Raw genomic sequence first — 19,002 nt, forward strand, 5'->3', positions numbered from 1 at the left:
GTGCTTGTGGGTGGGAGACAGAGCTGCAGAGAAAGTGGATGAGCTTTAAGCCTCTTATTTCCACTTGAACTAGGGATGGGCAGGCTTACGAAACAGTGGCTTTAAAACATTCAACTTGCACCCTGAAAATGAGAACCTCAGATTTATGGCCTGTTCTTTGCTCTCCCCCATTTGATCCTGCGTCAACAATAGGTTAAACTGCTTGCCTCCCCTGTCACAGCGCCAGTGACTATTCCTAGTCGCAAGCAAAAGGTCCATGAGCCGGATGCGTGTATGTCACACAGCGTGACAGCGTGTCACACAGCATCGAGTCCCCCACTTCCCACGCCAGCACCACCACCACCGCTCTGCCCTCCTCTGTATCTCCAGATCTGCTGCTTTGGTTTGGATGGGGGGGAAATCCTTAACTGAATTGCGTCATAAATACGTCAATAAACTCTCATTCACTGACGGTCAGGTACCACGGTAGCCGCCATATTCGCATCCATGGCAGGGTAGCGGTGTTCTCGGCGAGCGTGCGATCCAGTCATCAACATCTACCGTTCCCCGCACTGTCCCCTCCGGATCCGGTCCCGGTAGCGGCCACCCAGCGTGCATCCGAACATCAAAGCAGAAACAGCCGGACTTCCACACAAGGGGAAGAACATGCAACGTGGAGCGGGGGTCTAGGTGGACTACGATGCCTTAGACTGAGAGAGGAATCCTGGCACAAGATGGAGGTAAACAGCGTTAGTAGTGAGGTGAGTTGACAAATGTGCGTTTTGCATGTCAATTCGACGAACATTTTCCGTGCTCGGTGCTGTCCCGTGAAGTTAGCTTGCCCTGCGAGGCTTAAATTCGCGTCACGACCCGCAGCGCACCGTGATGCATGCTAACATGCTAGCTAATGCTAACAGCTGGTTAGATGTTTATTTTTGTTGCACTACCCGGGTTTATTAGTTTTCAGCCGCCGGTCCGGACTTTCGCCAACAGTTTACCGTGCCGCACACGCGTTGGCCTCTTTATCCGGTGACACACGACCTTTTTTCTCGCTTTTGTTGTTATTTACACTTCTCAAGAGGAGTTTGCCTCATAGCTAGCTCAGCGCATGTAGCATTAGCTTGGAGTTAGCTTGTTGCTAGCTGACAGCTCGCAGGCTTGAAACTTGGGAGGCAAGTTTTTAACCGACCTCCAGCTTTTGGTTAACTCAAAGCTGCTTTTGTATGTTTGGTATTGGTTGGTAAAACATTTCAAACTTTTTTAAAGCGTTAAATTTGTTTAAAGTTTAACACTAGCTGCGTTGAATGTGGTCAGACGTGTTCACAACTCAGCTGGCTTGTGATGCAGTTGATAGCTATAACTTAGGGGTTTTTAGCTACATTTTTAGTTATAATTTAACAAAACGTAATATATGCAGCTAATAGTACATTAAATACTCTTGTAAAGTGAGCTTGTGAACATTACTGTTGCATTTACGTTACAAAATCACCGTAAAGTTACTTCACCAGGACCATAACATTTGGCTTGTATTAATTATAGGTTGAGTTATGATCTTTAGCCCTTTTGTTTTCAAAGAATGATCAAAATCCTATCTTGTGACAACTGTAGAAGCAATCAGTTTGCTTTTCTGCAGGACCCCCTATGATGTTTTTCCATGTCCAGCTAAGCCAATCTGACATCCTAAACCTCTCCATCTCTGGGATTCTTTGCAGTCTTTCACACCTACAGTTCAAACTGTCTGTCTGACTGCTGTGGCCGTTTTAAAGCCAACAGAAAGTCATTGCAACATCCACTTCTGACCTAGAGCATTCCCTGTTTGAACTAAATCCTCCTCCTGTTACAGTCCTGCCGTTAAATTCTTCAACTTTCCGCTAATCTGTCAAAGGATCTGAAGGTTTATGTGAATAGAATTGCGGAATAAGTCATTATTAAACTGTCACACCTGAATTATGTCCAGGTTACCGAAAAGTTTTGCATCTCTTGCTACAAATAAACACTTTAATCTGCTGTTTACCGAATACTGCACCTTTGAAGGTTGCCAAGATTACAGAAGCACAGAAGTAAACATCAGCTTAGCCACCTAAACCGGGCCAGTGGGGATGCTGGTTGTTTAATCCACTTTGAATCAGTTTTTGACTTTGAAGATGCTGCTTTATCAAACACTTGATGCCACTATCAGTGAATGTGAGATGATATTATGTATGGCTGTCGGACATATTTTTCGCAAGGCTGAAAAAGGCTCGCCTGGTTGTGCTGCAAGTGTAGGCTGCGCTCTGTTACAAGCCGTGATGAGCCACAGCAAAGGTGGGAGTGAAAGTGTATGTGTGAATTATGACACAAGCACTGCCCTGGCTTTGGCTAGCCTGGATATTATACTTCACAGATGCACTGAGGCTTTGATTTTTGAAGTTTATTCAGTGTTATAGCGGGCTTTGAAATGTGTGTCTAGCCTGATTTTAATGTTTATGTATGTAATGTTGTTCTGTAGCACTAAGATATTGGAAAGTGGTTTGTTGGCCACTGTTCTGTGGATGTACGTGTGTGTGTGTTGGTGGCTCCACCCACTGAGTGGGCTTGCGTAGCGCTATGACTCATCCCCCCTCTTCAGAGGCTTGATGGAATTCAACACACAAACACAGTGGACTGAATACATAATACAGGCTCAGCTTCCGCACAGAAGTTAAATATTCGGTCCTGGATAACGTCCTGGTGGTCAGTTTATTGTCTGATTTACTTGCAGATGCTCGCACATCTGGTATTTCTCTTCTGACAGTATCATCACAGTGAGTGCGCATAAAGCAGCCTCTTAAATGTGACTCTGAGTGGGTTAAAGCATGCCTCTTTGTGGTCATTCAAAAGAAAAGCATCTTACCACTGCTGTCAGCTAAATGATCCAGTCCCTACTTTGTCCTCAGAAGGCTGAATGCTGACTGTAGCCCCAGCAAAAATCAGACTCTCAGAGCCAGTCAGACATGTTGTTTTTGCTCAGGCTGGGGATTAAGCTAGAATGCTAATAATGAGGGGCTTTATAGGGACAGGATGAGAGCTGGAGAGCTGGACAGCTGGACGCGCTTTAAGTATGGACTCCATACTGTTTGACAACAAATAGGGCTGCAGTTGGAAAAGTGAAAGTGCTGTGTTATTGCATGTGACTCATCGGTTTCATCTGTTGAATCTTCCATCATACATGTGGGCGTGCAGCAGCTGCAGTCATAGTCCTGCTCAGCTGAAAACAAGGATGAACAAGCTTTGTGAAAGTCTTTAACTGGTGACGACTCCTCTGATAAAATTCATTGGTTTGGCTGCAGGTCAATGGACATCAGATCATGGACGAGCCCATGGAGGAGGGAGAGTCTTTCTCACACTGTGTAAGTAATGCCGAGCTTGTGGTCTTGTGCGTCTGAATGCGTGGAGGATGACATACCTGCAGCCTTGTGGGTGTCTGTCTCATACTGATACTGTTTGTGTAGGATGACGGGACATATAAGGAGATCCCTATCACCCACCATGTGAAAGAGGGCTGTGAAAAAGCTGATCCATCTCAGTTTGAACTACTCAAAGTCCTCGGCCAGGGCTCTTTTGGCAAGGTGAGGAAAACCAGAAGCACAATCGAATGTTTTGGTTAGCGCAGGCGTTTGTATCTGTCTAAACTCTCCGTCTCGCTGTCTCAGGTGTTTCTTGTCAGGAAGATTGTGGGTCCAGATGCTGGTCAGTTATATGCAATGAAAGTTCTAAAAAAGGCATCGTTGAAAGGTAACGCAACGCTGTTTTTAGTCAAGCTCAACACGAAACACTGCTTTGCAAAATTCCTAGTATGGTTTGTCCACAGCGTCTTACTGCCCTTTTGCCTTTTTTCTTGTCTTTCTAGTCAGGGACAGAGTTCGCACTAAAATGGAAAGAGACATTTTAGTGGAAGTCAATCATCCCTTCATAGTGAAATTGCACTACGGTAAGAGAAACACTCGTATGTCCATCACATGCGGGCGATTACATATGATCATACAGATTACATCGTAGTTAAGGTTGAATGTGGGATAAGCTGCTTATGTACGTCTTCATGTTCTCATCAGAAACATCTTTGTTGACATCATTTATCAGAGTATGTTGAATGTTATTGCACAGTTATTGAACAATACTTAACATTGTGTGAATATCTTGTGGATAAATGATTAGTTTCTTTCCTCCCCAGCCTTTCAGACAGAAGGGAAACTGTATTTAATACTGGACTTTCTCAGGGGAGGGGATGTATTCACTCGCTTATCCAAAGAGGTAAGCTGACGTTTTGTTGCATTACATCTCATTAAGCTCAAAGCTCTTTCCTGTTTTTGTTATTTTGCCTTTTAGAAAAGCAAAGTATAGCATGTCCTTTTCATTCAAATATTTAGACCTTTAATGTTTTAAACATGTTTGTGAAAATCTGAGCCACAGATGCTGCAAGGGTCATTTGTAAACCCTAAGGCATTGTTAAGATGACAGCTACAAATGGAACAGGTGCAGATTTAGAATGCAAGAGTGCGTTATTTTATAAGAGCATAAGTACTGCCAAGTCATTTGTCTCTCCTGTTTTTCTGTGAGTGCTTTTAATTCCGATTTTTGTTTTGAATTCCTCCTGGAAACACAAATGCTTTTCTTGGAATCTTTATTCGCTTTTACATCATCAGTTGCTTGTCAGTTCGAGGCCCAAATCAGCTCCTTTCAAATGCTTTCAGGGTACTCAAACAATGCATGATTGTTCTCTAGATGGACCTTGTGTTGAAAGCGTGTCTCAGAACAGAAGCGATAGCTGCCAGCAGTGTCAAATCAACAGCTTGCTCAACCGTGTGCCCCATTTGAAAATGTTGATATTGTGACGATCATAATAATGATTCTCTGTTTTCTGTGTTTGTGGTAACTGAAGCTTAATATTGAAGTTGTGTGTGTATGTTTTTTTTCCTTTGCTTCTGAATTTTTCTTCTCTTCAGAGTTCAGAGAGTAAATTTGTCCAGTTCTTATCAGGTTATGTTTACAGAGGAAGATGTGAAATTCTACCTTGCAGAGCTGGCCCTGGCCCTCGACCACCTGCACAACCTGGGCATAGTTTACAGAGATCTCAAGCCAGAGAAGTACGTGTGTATATGTCACCTTCACCTCTGACCTTTTCCACTCTGATGCTGCATCTAATACAGAAAGAACCCACACAACTATAATTTATAATTAGGTTTCATTATGAACATCTGTCGTCACAAATCTAAAGCCATGAAGGATTTTCTGACTGCCACATTAACTTCTGTATTTTCAAAACTGAAGTGTGCTCTTGTATGTTTTAGTACCAGTCGAGCTAAATAGGACACACACATCACTCAAGATCTTCTTATGATTCACCTCCATTTTTATAATGAAAATATAGTGTAATGAAAAGGCAAATTATATTTTTATTCTGTTTGCGAAGATTTCAAGGACCTAATAGATTAATTATTAGTATTATATAAAGTCTGCTGGAAGAGAATTTGCATTGCCCTTATATCTGCATAAAACATTGACATAAAATAATATCACAAGATGCTAAAGAGAGATTTACTCTCTTTCACAGCAAATTGAAGCTGATCAGACTTAGTAGAATAAGCCCTTTAACGAAACTGAATTCTTTCTCCATAGACTAATTTCCATACACTTATTTCTGCAATTTAGAGTCAAAGCTCTTTAGTGAGTTTTTAGTCTTTTTGCTTTCACTAAAAACTATCCCCAGGCAGAAATTACGTCAAGTAGGGAGTGATCTGTCAGTTTCTGTTCTTTTCTATGTACTTGAAACCTTCAGAACTCCAGGATAAGTTCCACACAAAACTCTTAGATCAAATAAGTTTCAAGGGATTTATGGAGGCAACAAAGGCATGAGAAGACTTGAATGCTGCTGTTGCAGTAGCAGCTTTTTGATGCTCACCTGCGGAAAACTCTTCTTGTCTTTCAGCATCTTACTTGATGAAGCTGGACATATAAAGTTAACAGGTACGTCGTATGACCAAATCCAGAATTATTGTAAAACAGAGCTACTGTCTGACTTGTTTGGTTTTTATTGTATGTTCTCATCTAGTCATTTCAGCTGTTTCATATTAAATCCATGTGTAAAAAAATAGATTTATAGCATCTGCAGACTTCTTCTCAGTTACACTTTAATTTGCAATTGTGTTGTGCAGACTTTGGCTTGAGTAAAGAGTCAGTAGATGCTGATAAGAAGGCTTATTCCTTCTGTGGTACGGTGGAGTATATGGCCCCTGAGGTGGTCAACAGGAGAGGACACACGCAGAGTGCAGATTGGTGGTCCCTGGGAGTATTAATGGTACACAGACTCACACAAATGTATATTTCAATTCATGGCATGCCTATAAAATAACACTTTATTGATCTTTTCTCCTACTGTGTGTTTGTAGTTTGAGATGCTAACAGGGACATTACCATTCCAAGGGAAAGACCGCAACGAGACCATGAACATGATTCTCAAGTGAGTCATTATATGTGGCATTTTTAAGACACTGGAAGCATGTCAGACAAGTTTTGATATGTAAGTAACGATCAGTCTGAGCTCTTCTTGTTGCTCATATTCACCTGTAGCTTCCTCTTTCCCCCCCAGAGCTAAGTTGGGAATGCCCCAATTCCTAAGCTTGGAAGCCCAGAGTTTGCTGAGAATGCTGTTTAAACGTAACCCTTCTAACAGACTAGGTAAGGAAAAATAAGGTGTTTTGATCGTTCCATTGCGCTGTTCCCTCAGCTGAAGCTTGTTAATGTTTTGGCACCCACTTAAATTAGGTGCTGAAGACCCACTGCGAGCAAAAAAAGATGTGTGAATGTGTTGATCTTGTGAAAACAATAGAATCGAATGTGCCAGGTTAAGTGAACCAAAGTGATCTGTGTCTTTAGGGGCCGGGTCCGATGGAGTGGAGGAGATCAAACGGCACGCTTTCTTTTCCACCATCGACTGGAATGTGAGCACACACACACACACACACTTCTCCCTCCCATTTCTCACATAGACGCACACACACATGTAACTCCCCAGCTTCTGTTGAGGATTCACACCTAACAAACGTTTGGCTTGGTGACTACTGGCCATCAGTCTTGGCACACGGCTACTATGTTTGTGTGCGCGCGAGTCTGGGCAGAGGTCCAGTTCTCACTGTGTGTGCACTAATAGCCCTGCGTGAGTGTTTAAGAGCCAGCAGGATGCTATTGGCCGGACTGAGCCGTGGAGGGATTGGAGGGGGTTAATCTGGGAGGGGTCTTGGCTGCTCTTGCACATATGTTCACACTATCCAAACAGCCCGCGGTAGGGCTCGATATCTTAACATGGATGTGTGCTTTCTGAATTTGTGTGCCTTCATTTTTTTTCCTCAGAAACTGTACAGGAGAGAGCTACAGCCCCCATTCAAGCCTGCAGCAGGTAAACCGGATGACACGTTCTGCTTCGACCCAGAGTTCACTGCTAAAACGCCTAAAGGTGAGACTACACCTACACAAGCACATGTTCTGCTCACACACCTTTGAGTATACAAGCAGCAACCACTCCTGCAGCCATGGAGACCGCAACTGAGGCCTGGTTATAAACTTTAGTGGGTATTTGTGTGCACAGTTTGTCTATATTATGAACTGTCTTTGTGTATTTAGATTCCCCAGGTATCCCGCCCAGTGCTAACGCCCACCAGCTCTTCAAAGGCTTCAGCTTTGTTGCTCCAGCCCCGATGGATGAGAACAAGAGCTCCCCGCTGCTCAGCATACTCCCCATAGTTCAGGTGAACATGCAGCGTCTCTGCTTTGCATAAGCTTTCTATCACACTTTTGACTTTCATACATAGAGGTCTCACAAAGACACAGTTTTTGCTCTTTAGCTCCATTTACCTCTAATGCTGGACTGTATAGCTTTTTGACATTTTGCAGCAGGAGACTTAGTAGAAGCAGCTACTACTTACTGTGGGGCTTTATACTGATGTCAGATGGCAGACAGCCCTCAGAAAAGTTCATCCAAATACTGTTGCAAGGGAGTTGACACCATACTTAGCACATCTGTAAGTGTGACAGAACAATTATCACAACATTGTAGTTGTAATAATTAATTTGGTGTCTTTCTAGTGGTGTAAAACAATTCCTTCCTAGAGACTTCTGGCAAACATAGAAGCCAATTTTAGCACGGCGAAGGAATATTCAGTCAGAATAGTTTGATGTGATGGCAGAAACTTGGGTACAAAATAACCTGAATTATCCTGTAACGGCTGTTGTGTTCCAGTGCCGACCTACACACAATATCCTTTGCAAAACACGTGTGTTAAGTTTCTGTCACACCTGCAACTGTTAGTTTGACAGTATTTTGTCGTTATGTAATGTACGAGCACGCAGCCAAGTACTAAAATGGCAGAAAACCGTTTGCTGCTGAATGTGTAATTTATAATGTTACCACTGAAATTTCCTATGGTGAATTTAAGAGAAAAAATAAAACGTTTGTGTGTCTCAAAACACCAAGATGCTCGGACATATCATTTACTGCACTGACCTCTATGGCCGAACAGGAATGGAACTGCTTGTGAATAATCATATCCTGCAAAACAAAAGCATGCCGAGACAAGGACAGAAGGTGACAGATGCATTGCTGGATTGGATTGGAATATAACAGTTATTATTCCTGTTCTTTCCAGATGCACGGGGGCTCGGCCAAGTTCTCCGATCTGTACGAGCTGCAGGAAGACATAGGGGTTGGCTCCTACTCTATTTGTAAACGCTGTGTACACCGAGTCTCTGCTATGGACTATGCTGTGAAGGTAACCCGTTAGATTTGATTGTGAATAAAAATGTCGGTATGGCTTCTGAACATCGTCTTTTTCTGAGCTTCAGTATCAAACTTAAGTCAGCAGCAGAGGTCTTCCCCAGCCACATATTAGTTCACAAACTCAAAAAGACCTAGAAATTTGCACGCAGAATCAAACCAGACCCGCCTATTAATGAAATCTTGACAGATACTAGTTAACTTACAACTTTTTAAAACAAAACATGGTGTCTCACCTAATGTACCACTAGTAGCCTTCTCCCCAGAGGTGCTGTGATGCAGATAATCCACCTTCCTTTATAAGAAAGTTGGTAAAACAGATTCAGTTTTTCTGTTCTTCCTCCCTCACGGGTTGAAACAGACTACTCTTCGTGTTATTTCGGCTTTAAGTGCACTTGCTGTCACGGTGACGTATGACAGACGTGACTCATTTAGGATCAGCATTGCAGTTAGTTTGCATCCAGCACAAGAAAGGCAATCTCACCAGTTTGCTCATTCAATGTTAAGAGTCATATCTTGTTCATTGCTGCTGCTGCTAACGTTAGGGTTGCTAATATGCTGTCATCTGTTGTTACTTTACACACATACACAGTGCTTCATGATCAGTGCTGTCTGATCACATACCACTTGGATATTACACATAATTTAAGTGGATCCAGCACCCAGCATGGATACAACTAAGTGATAACACATGGATCTGAACCGGTATGGGGCTTGGCACCGATTTTGGTTTCTAGGCTTTGGGTGGACCAATGAGGATCGCTGGTCATCAGTTCATGTCTTTTAAATATCTCTGCATGTTGCTATTCACAGTAGGCCCAAGAAAACTAGAGTAAAAGCAGCACATTTTTAATTGTCAGGGAACTGAAGTCAACTAAAAAGCGTGCTTGTACTGTGAATGCACATTTGGTGTTTCTAAATTGTGATTTCATAGAGTTTCTACACCTTGGTATCTGCTGAAAATGGAGTGTTCTTATTGGATGTGGTTAGTCATGCCAGAACACCAGTAGAGGGCAGCACAGCCTCAGAGATTGCAGGAATGCTTTGGTGTTTCAAAAATCATGGATGGTTGAGATTGTCAACTGCTGTGAATTGCACAGAAGATTACATAGGAAATTGATAAATCATTAAGTACTGTTGTCTGTTTTCATGTTATTCAGATTATAGACAAAAGTAAGAGGGACCCCTCTGAGGAGATTGAAATCCTGATGCGATACGGACAGCACCCCAACATCATCACTCTGAAAGACGTCAGTAACATTTAGCTTTAAGTTTTCTAAGATGGGTACATTTTGAAGGGTATACTCTGACCTGTTGTGTTTCTGTTAGGTGTATGATGAGGGCAGGTATGTATACCTGGTAACAGAGCTGATGAAAGGAGGGGAGCTGCTGGATAAAATCCTCAGGCAGAAGTTTTTCTCTGAGAGAGAGGCCAGCGCTGTGCTCTACACCATCACCAAGACTGTTGACTACCTCCACTGCCAAGGGGTGAGCAAACACTTCCACAAACACACAAACCAAAGTGAAATTCAAAGATTTTCTCTAATATTTTCATCTCCTCCTCCTCTCCAGGTGGTACACCGAGACCTGAAGCCCAGCAACATCTTATATATGGATGACTCGGGGAATCCTGACTCCATCAGGATCTGTGACTTTGGATTCGCCAAGCAGCTTCGGGGAGGCAATGGCTTGCTCCTCACCCCCTGTTACACTGCAAACTTTGTGGCACCAGAGGTGAGAGATGATGCAGTGGTTATGTAAGATCCAAACCTGGAAGACATGATTTAAAAGCATGGAAAAAGAAAGAAGAATATATCATTCCTACTCTGTGATGTTAAGGAGTCTCTACCTGTCTTTCTTTGTTCTTTTCTAGGTACTAATGCGACAAGGTTATGATGCAGCGTGTGATATATGGAGTCTTGGAGTTCTACTGTACACCATGTTGGCAGGGTAAGGCTGCATTCAGGGACACATTTGTTGGAAATGATTAGTAGTAGACGAAGCATCCAAAATCCTAAACCAGTCTAATGCCTTTAGAAAGTTGGAGCTCAAAAGAAGGGCTGTGATTTAAACATAAAAAGTACAACAGCTCTCTTGTGACTACTTTTCTCTTTGCCTGGAAGCTGGAGTAATGTCTTTGAAGTTTAACACTGCATGTAATACGATGTGATGTGTTTTCCTAACCTCTGCTTTTTAACCCTCTGTCAGGTACACACCGTTCGCTAATGGGCCAAATGACACACCAGAGGAGATTCTTCTTCGGATAGGATCCGGAAAGTTCTCTTTGACGGGTGGCAATTGGGATACTGTATCAGACACCTCAAAGGTGCACACCCCGGTGCTTTGAATTTGTTTCATAGCTACACTGTTACTGTGGAGAGAAAAAGACTAATGAGAATCCTTAAAGTTTTGTTGATGAATTATCCTGATTTGGATTGTTTAAATGTAGCTACTTTGCTGGTATTTCGTCTTTAATACTGGATTTGCAAAGGCAGTGATTAAATACTCAGAGTAGTGCTGAAAATATTTAGTTATGTTAGGGACACTTTATCTGTCTGGCACCTTTCAAAAGCAGACATCACAGTGCTTCACAATAGAAAATAAAAAAATGACTAAAAGACAAAGAGGAGTTTTTGTTGGCCCCAAAACAGTTTTGGTGTGCGCCAAAAGAAAACCACCATAATGACAGGAATTTGGTATAGAAATTGCAATTCAAATTCTTAACCAGTTTTGCTAATTGTGGTTTCATTTACCCAAGCACACAAGACTATTTTGTTTATCACAGAAATGACAGGAGAGTGATGAACGATTTCTGTCTGTAACACAAACTTGTTGCCTTTTTGTGTGTAGTCACCCCCTCAAGCTGCAGTCTGTGCCAGAAAAAGCCCTCCATGAAATCCATAACAACCAGATAAAAAAAACAAAATTGTACTACAGGTTGAAAAAAAGCAAATCTAAACAACTGAACTGCTTTTTAGAGGAATCCACAGGCATTTAATGTGGAGACTTTCACAGCTACGACCTCAAATTTCAGTCTCCTTTAATCGTGAGCCTAGCGAAAGGAGTTTAAACGTTTGGTTTACACCAGAATCTTTTTTACTCAATGAAATACTGGCCAGACCTGCTTATAATAATCCAAGAAACTAACTTTTAGAACAGCATGAATTGATGGAGTTTATGTTTTTTCCTCATATGTGGCTTTACCTTCCAGGACCTGCTTTCACATATGCTTCATGTGGACCCTCACCAGCGATACACAGCCGAGCAGGTTCTAAAGCATTCCTGGATCACGTGTAGAGATACGCTACCGCACTTCCAGCTCACACGCCATGATGCACCGCACCTCGTCAAGGTGAGCAGAAACACAGTATCCAGCTAACTAACAAAGACATGAACAAACAGCCCTGAATTCACCAGTTTTCAACACAGATTGACACAGTCTCACAACTTCACAAGAAGTGCCGGACTCTTCTATTTGATTTCATACCCTTATGTCTGTGCTTCTTGACGAATAAAAGGGATCCTTGGTGATTCATCCGTTTCTAATCCCATCTATCGCTAATACCAGTTCCTGCCCAGCAGTCATGTCCATCCTGTCTCATCTTGCCACTTACCCAGATCAGATGCTTCCTCGAATGGAACTCATCTTTTTGTATATTGTAGTGTGTTTGATCTTCAAGTGGCGAGGAGGGAACAGTTGCTAGGTGACTGGAAAAAAAAAGGTTGTTGTCTCACACAATTCTCAAAATAGCGAATCATTTTTGTGGTTGTTTGCATGTTTAGGACGAAGAAAGAAGTAAATAGTAAAAATTCTAAGAAACTTCAACATGAACCTGATATTAGAACTTTCATCTCAAATTTCGAGCCGGACTCTTTCGGTCTTTCCACTTACAAAGTAAAGGACGGCGTGAACATGACCCCATTTGAAAGCAGAAAAAGTTGCAGTAAAAACAGCAAATCAGAGCAGAGTGTCCATCACATCCTGGAGTTTCTTCCCAGGCCGTTGTTCTTCGATCCCCTACACTGACATGTTGCCTGGACAGCATCCCGAAGAAGTGTGTGATCCACCTTAGCTGGCCTTTCCTAATCTGAGAGCAGCAGCAGCTTTGTACAGAGGCACTCTCACATTACTAAACTCTTCACCCAGTCACCTGCCACCCTGCTCAGGAATCTTCATTTGTCAGTGGTCTTGTTTTTTCAAATACAACACGAAGTCAATGAGTACAAGTGAGGGAGGATCATCCGTCAACAGAGAGCTTCACTTTGTGCCTCTTAACACACTCACTGTCCAATGAAACAAGTTTTTCTTCATAGATTCACACCTACCGAGATGCCATCAGGAATCGGTGCGTGTTCTCTATCGATGTTTATTCATGTAAGAGTTGAAAAATGTTAACCCAGTTATAAGCTATGCTGCTTTTATTTTGCTCCCTTTAACTTTTAAAGACAAAGACATTGCAGGGTATTGAAAAAAAGATCTTGGCTCGTGCTTCAGGTAGTTTTCAGGAGGTCAACAGCCTGTTCGACCTCACCGACACAGTTCTTTGTTATTTCTGAGGGGACTATGAAAGAAAGCAGCGTAATCAAGGTCACTGTCATGTCTGCGGAGCAATTTCAGTGCACGTGTTGTTACATTGCACGTCATCCAAGGACGGTATCAGCAGGTTTTATCAGCATCATTAACGCCCCGTCACCAGACTGCACAATTAACGTCAGATAGGCTGCGATAGTTCAGCAGACTCACGCGTGTTATATTAAAATCTACCTCGCTATTAGCATGGCTGTGACCGTGCATTATTTTACATCTATCAGGCTCCTCATCTTGCTCTTAGTCATCAGTTATACCCGCTGTCACAGCTCAATCCTTGCTCTATATCTAAATGCTCCTCTGGTTTCCACTGCTGTGCTGTCAGGAAGTGTTCTTTGTGTATCTGTTGCCTCTGTTTCGCTTGAACAACAACAACTTGCCCTTCTGTGACCTCCAGAGCAATTAGCCACCTCTTCTATCCTGACACAGTTAGCAGCAGCTAACTCTGCAAGAAGTATACAGAATTCTATATAATCACTTATCTTGTTGTTGATCCTTTTTAAGCCATCTTTATTAGATAGTGACACCAGAAAGTTGACAGCAAATGAGGGGAGAGAAGTAAGAGTTTGACCATCAGTATTTGTGCTTTTATCATGTGTATTTTTTAGTGAGATTTTATTTTTAAAAAACTCAATATTTTCAATATACCTTTTTGACATTAACAAAACACAATTTAAACCACAAAGCAGGACAAGAGGAACAAACCAAACAACACAGAACAAAATGTACTTACATATACAGTACATATTTAGTCCGCACAATAAACAAACAGGCTCAATACTCGGCATCTGATGAACTTAAATGCAATATGTGATATATATTAAGGTGCACATATACTGGACTAATAATATACCATTCTTCTCTTATCAAGGACCTCCATCTTTTATCCTGACCAGCTGAAACTTATAATCTAGTGCAATCCTTTTCATTCTTACCATTCATTTGTTATGTATTCCAGTGGTGTCCACTTGTTGTTGAAGTGTAGAAGACACGTCTTTAATGTCCTTAACATTTGTAATACTGCTTCCCACACTTCCTTATTGCAGTGTAGTCATGTGTAAGGTGTGTACATTGAATGTGGCTTTTGTGTTTGAGTTTTCCTTAATGTCATCGATTAGAAAATAATAATCCATCTCTGCAGATATCTAACTATATCCTGTGACTTCTCTTTGAATATACAAAATGATGGATTTCAGTTAAATTCCACCCCTGCAACCTTTCATAACCAATACTATCTATACTCCCAAAATGTGTGGCTCTCTGAATCATTTGGTCACTTTTAATAACCGATATCTGCACTTTTGAGAAGCCCCACACAGTGCTTGTTTTTTTTTTGTTTCTCCCAGTTTGGAAGTTTTTTATTTTTTATTTTTCAATAATGCCTGACGTGTCTCTGATTCATATCTAGATAAGTGGGTTGCATGAACAAATGTTGTGTGACACGGTGTCGAATGAGCTGGAAGTGGCTGTGACTCACGCAGAATGTGATGCACCTGTTCAAGTAAAATAACTTTTCAAGCAAAAATGGTAAATATTTGAAGGTTCTTGCCTTTTTGTCTTAAATGACAGCATATTTAATACCTTTTGGTTTTGTACTTTTTGTCAGACATCTGAATATGACTTGTTTGACAGGTCTGGGAAATTGTGATTGACATTTTTTAATGGTATTTTATAGACCGTTAATGGGTAATAAAATAATAATTAGTTGCAGCCATACCTGTCAAGATTAATGGATTTGATACTTTTGCATTGCTGATGAGTGCTGAACTGACATTCAAGTCGTATTTTTTTTTTTTCAAATAAGTGGAGATTTCTGTGGTGAAATGAGTATTACAGAGTCATAAATCTGGACTCATTTAGTAGCACAAAGCCGACCGACGTCAGTCTTAAACAAGAAATAAAAGCCTTCTATCACTGTCCAGAAAAACTCAGTTTGAAGCAATCAAAGAAAAAAGAGGAGGAAAGTTTTGAGCTGGCTGCTGATGCTTCAGGACAATACTCCCATCCACAAAGATCCGGTGGCAGAAACAGCCAAATGTGGTTTCAAACTGTTTTGCTATGAACCTTACTTACCTGACCTGCACCGTCTGACTTCTGTTTCCCAAACTGAAAACCCACTTGTGTAGTCGCCATTTTCAGAGTGATGATGATGAGGCCATGCATGCTGTTGAGGAAAATCCGATGGTCCAGATGTGACCTTCTTTCATGAAGGGACAATGAACCTTGAATGTTGGTGGACGAAGTGCAGTGAAGCTACAGGAGACTATGTTGAAAATATATTGACACAAATATGGCTGGGCACTAATTAACACACGCAATCATTTTATCACACATTAACACAAGTTTTTTTATTCAAATTGTTATTGTGAAAGTTAGTTGCTCACTGGCTCTGAATACACAAACCATGGATAACAGGAGGCTGGATGCTGATCAGTACTTGGGATGGACGTCATCACGTCACACCCAGACTAACAGAGGAGGGAGAAAATAGAGATAAACTAAAACAAGACAAGCTTCTGATTAGGATTGTGGAAGATGTTGGTCTGAGGAACGTTCTTAGGATTGCAATGAATGACATCACATATGAGCCTCAACCTGCAGCAGTAGCAGGCGACCCATTTACAGGACTATAGTCGCCAAAGCATAGACTGTTTCTGCTGCTCCCTGATAAAAGAAAAATGTTTCTGCTGGTATCTGCTCAGAAAAAATAAGGAAACAGATTTATAAATGTTAACTGGCTGTTGCTGGGAAGGTTCCTGTTACGTTATGATCGAGGCTCTGGACTTGTTGAGGGTGACTTGTTTTTCTGTAACAAACCAGATAAAACATTAATGCCCTTGTTGTAGCAAATAACTTTGGTTTTATTTGATTTGATTACATTTATGTTTAGGTTGAGATTTACAAGGAATGTTTTCACTGCTCCTGTGTAAAGGGAATACTGCTGTTAAAAAGCACTTTTTCTGCTTAAAGTGTTTGCAAACGAAATGTTACTGTATTTTTGTTCATATAGCAATACTTTTTTTTTTTTAAAGTGCAGAATAGACTACTTTAAAATTCATTATTTAATTTTTGTACAATGTGATTAATTGCAGAACATCATGCGATTAATCGCAATAAAAAAAATTTAATCATTGTCCAGTACTAAAAAAAAATTGCAATAACAGTCTTTTGAAGTACCTCATATGTGTGGGGAAAAAATGAATCATGGCCCATTACACAGTGTATCAAATGTAGTATGCTAAAGATACCAAGATGTCCTGCTGGATTTGGTCTGATTTTGCAGAATTGAAGTCAACATGCTTTTTACTCCACCAAGGAGGCAAAGTTATGTGACGATCGCCGTTGGTTTGTCTGTCCGTCTGTGTGCAACATTACTCAAAAACTGACTTAACGGATTTGAATGACATTTTCAGGGAAGGTCAAAAATGGCACAAGGACCAAGTGATTGGGAATGATGCAGCATTTAGTCTGGATCCACTGATTTGTTGAAGATTTCTGTATCATTGCGAGATATTAGCACGGTGTCACTGTAACCATGACAACAAGTGAACATTACGTCAGCTGCCTGCTGACGATGGCATCATTGTGATCCACCGCTGCGTACTTATCTGAACTTATCTGTCCAAAATGATATAAGGAACAATTGATTCAATTCTTGGGGTGTTTCTGAGTCCCATCAATTCCTGCCAGCCACTACATATTTTGGTCATGCGATTCAGTATTCGTACATAACATACACATGCATAACACACGCCTGTGCTCAGCGTAAGGTCATTTCCTTTGTGGGTACATCATTATTAAATGGCCACATTCTTTGGTGCTGTGTTCTGCTACGAATTTTTTCAAGATTTCATCCGTTGGAAATGTACGACTGAGCAGTCTTAACGGAGTATTGCGCTCTCTGAGTGCTTTTCTTGTCTTACCATTTTGACCCAGTCTTCTGTGCACTTTGATTAATATTAAATTCCCCCTTTGAAACAGGCAAACCAGCAATCCAGTTAAATAGACATACTTTGATTAGAGTGGTACATCTGTGCTTCAGGCTAAATCCAAGCGTCCATTTTGTTGTTTTCCAGGGAGCCATGGCTGCCACCTACTCAGCACTGAGCCAGAAAACCAGTCAGCCGGTGTTGGAGCCCGTGGCGGCATCCAGTTTAGCCCAGAGACGCAGCATGAAGAAACTCACCTCAACAGACATGTAGACTCACATCGCTCACCCTCCAGTTTGGACCTCACTCTGTCGGACTCTCATACGCAGATGCGCACACGAACCCAAGTCTTGGCCAGTCAGAGCTACTGTCTCCCTATTTTTTGAATCTTATTTATTTAACACACCCGACATCCACATTCACACCCACTTACACACACACACACACACACACACACACACACACACACACACACACACACACACACGCTGGACGAGGTTGCATTGCGCAGAAGTCAGCCGAAGAGGAAAAGAGGGGAATCTCACATATCTGTTACTGCTGGGGAGACAGACTTGTATTTATTTCCACAGGTTTCATATGCACTTGCCCTCCTCGCCTTTCATTCTTTCTTCCTTGTGTGGGGAAGAAATGCACCAGCTGATGTTCTCCTTCACTGTGATTGGCTGATTCAAAGCTGCTTTGGTAAACTGTGCCCCCTCCCCTCACCCCACCCTTCTCTCCCCACTGCTCTTCATCTTCACTCTGCCATCCTCTTCCTCGGTTTCTCCCACCTTCCCTCGGTTGCTTTCGCTCTCTCGAAGCTTCTCTTCTTCAAAGTGAAGTAACGATTTATGTGCAGGAGTGCTGGTGAGATGATATTGGCCGATATCGTAAGACTGTTTCCTCTCAGAAAAAAAAGCAAAAAAGAATGAAGAGAAAAAATATAATTGTTGCACATTTTAAAAAGTCTATCAGGATCAAAATCGTTTTCCAGCACTTTTAGCAACATAAACGCATGTGTGGACAGAACCTGTAGCCCCTTTTCCCTTAAAGTTCACCGTCTGACTCATGTTACTTTGTGATGCTAACAATGTATCAAAAGAGGTTTAATAAGCTGCAGATGGACAAAAGATAATGTCTAGAAGGTGAAACAATGTGGTAATGTTTAACAGAAACTCTTGTTTGCAAAAAATATATATAAATATAGATAAATATATATATATATAAAATGAAGATGATGAAGAGCATGTGGGGGAGCTGTAGGGATTTCTCTGGGGGGGACGGGACGCACCCCATCGAACCAGAGGCTGAATTTAAAAAATATATATTTCCATGGATATCTCTTCAAAAAGACATTGTGGAAATTGTATGATATTGTATTTATTTCATTTGATTTTTAAGATTCTATTTTTCTTTCAAGTTCTGTATATATTGACATTAAAGATCATTATTGACATGCACCTACTGGGGCCTGAGCTGCTTTGTTCAACCACAAAATGACAGATTACAGCCGCAACTAAACAAGTCCTGCACTCAAAGTAAGTAGAACCTGATCATCACTGTAACAGCAAGAATGTCCTGTTTGGGTTTACAAGTTGCTATTACAGAAAGACAGAATTTCTTTTGAATTTTGCTGGAGATTGTTTGGTTTTGCTTCAAATGCTGCTGTAATCTGTATCTGTGACATGCTATAAATGACAGTGTAAAGTTGTACAAATGGG

The 19,002-nt window shown here is 41.4% G+C and overlaps 1 protein-coding gene across 1 annotated transcript; it reads left to right on the forward strand.

Annotated features, from left to right (window-relative positions):
• The first annotated feature begins 434 nt into the window (after positions 1 to 434).
• Positions 435 to 18,741, forward strand: rps6kal (ribosomal protein S6 kinase a, like). The gene is made up of 22 exons (XM_022205170.2): positions 435 to 740; positions 3,288 to 3,347; positions 3,450 to 3,566; positions 3,651 to 3,732; positions 3,848 to 3,928; positions 4,169 to 4,248; positions 4,975 to 5,081; positions 5,924 to 5,961; positions 6,150 to 6,292; positions 6,384 to 6,454; positions 6,584 to 6,672; positions 6,871 to 6,935; positions 7,345 to 7,447; positions 7,615 to 7,739; positions 8,637 to 8,759; positions 9,925 to 10,014; positions 10,094 to 10,252; positions 10,337 to 10,498; positions 10,638 to 10,714; positions 10,973 to 11,090; positions 11,976 to 12,116; positions 17,429 to 18,741. Exons 1-22 carry the CDS (start codon positions 714 to 716, stop codon positions 17,552 to 17,554), a joined length of 2,184 nt encoding a protein of 727 aa, XP_022060862.1. The 5' UTR covers positions 435 to 713; the 3' UTR covers positions 17,555 to 18,741.
• The last annotated feature ends 261 nt before the right edge of the window (positions 18,742 to 19,002 follow it).

Source organism: Acanthochromis polyacanthus, chromosome 10, assembly GCF_021347895.1.
Source record: "Acanthochromis polyacanthus isolate Apoly-LR-REF ecotype Palm Island chromosome 10, KAUST_Apoly_ChrSc, whole genome shotgun sequence".
NCBI classification, from domain to species: domain Eukaryota; kingdom Metazoa; phylum Chordata; class Actinopteri; family Pomacentridae; genus Acanthochromis; species Acanthochromis polyacanthus.

Excerpts from the sequence above, each read along its gene's own strand:
- rps6kal (XM_022205170.2), top strand. The coding sequence starts at position 714 with ATGGAGGTAAACAGCGTTAGTAGTGAG. Across the intron at positions 10,253-10,336 it reads ACTACCTCCACTGCCAAGGG|GTGGTACACCGAGACCTGAA; the intron begins GTGAGCAAACAC and ends CCTCCTCTCCAG. Across the intron at positions 10,715-10,972 it reads CTGTACACCATGTTGGCAGG|GTACACACCGTTCGCTAATG; the intron begins GTAAGGCTGCAT and ends ACCCTCTGTCAG.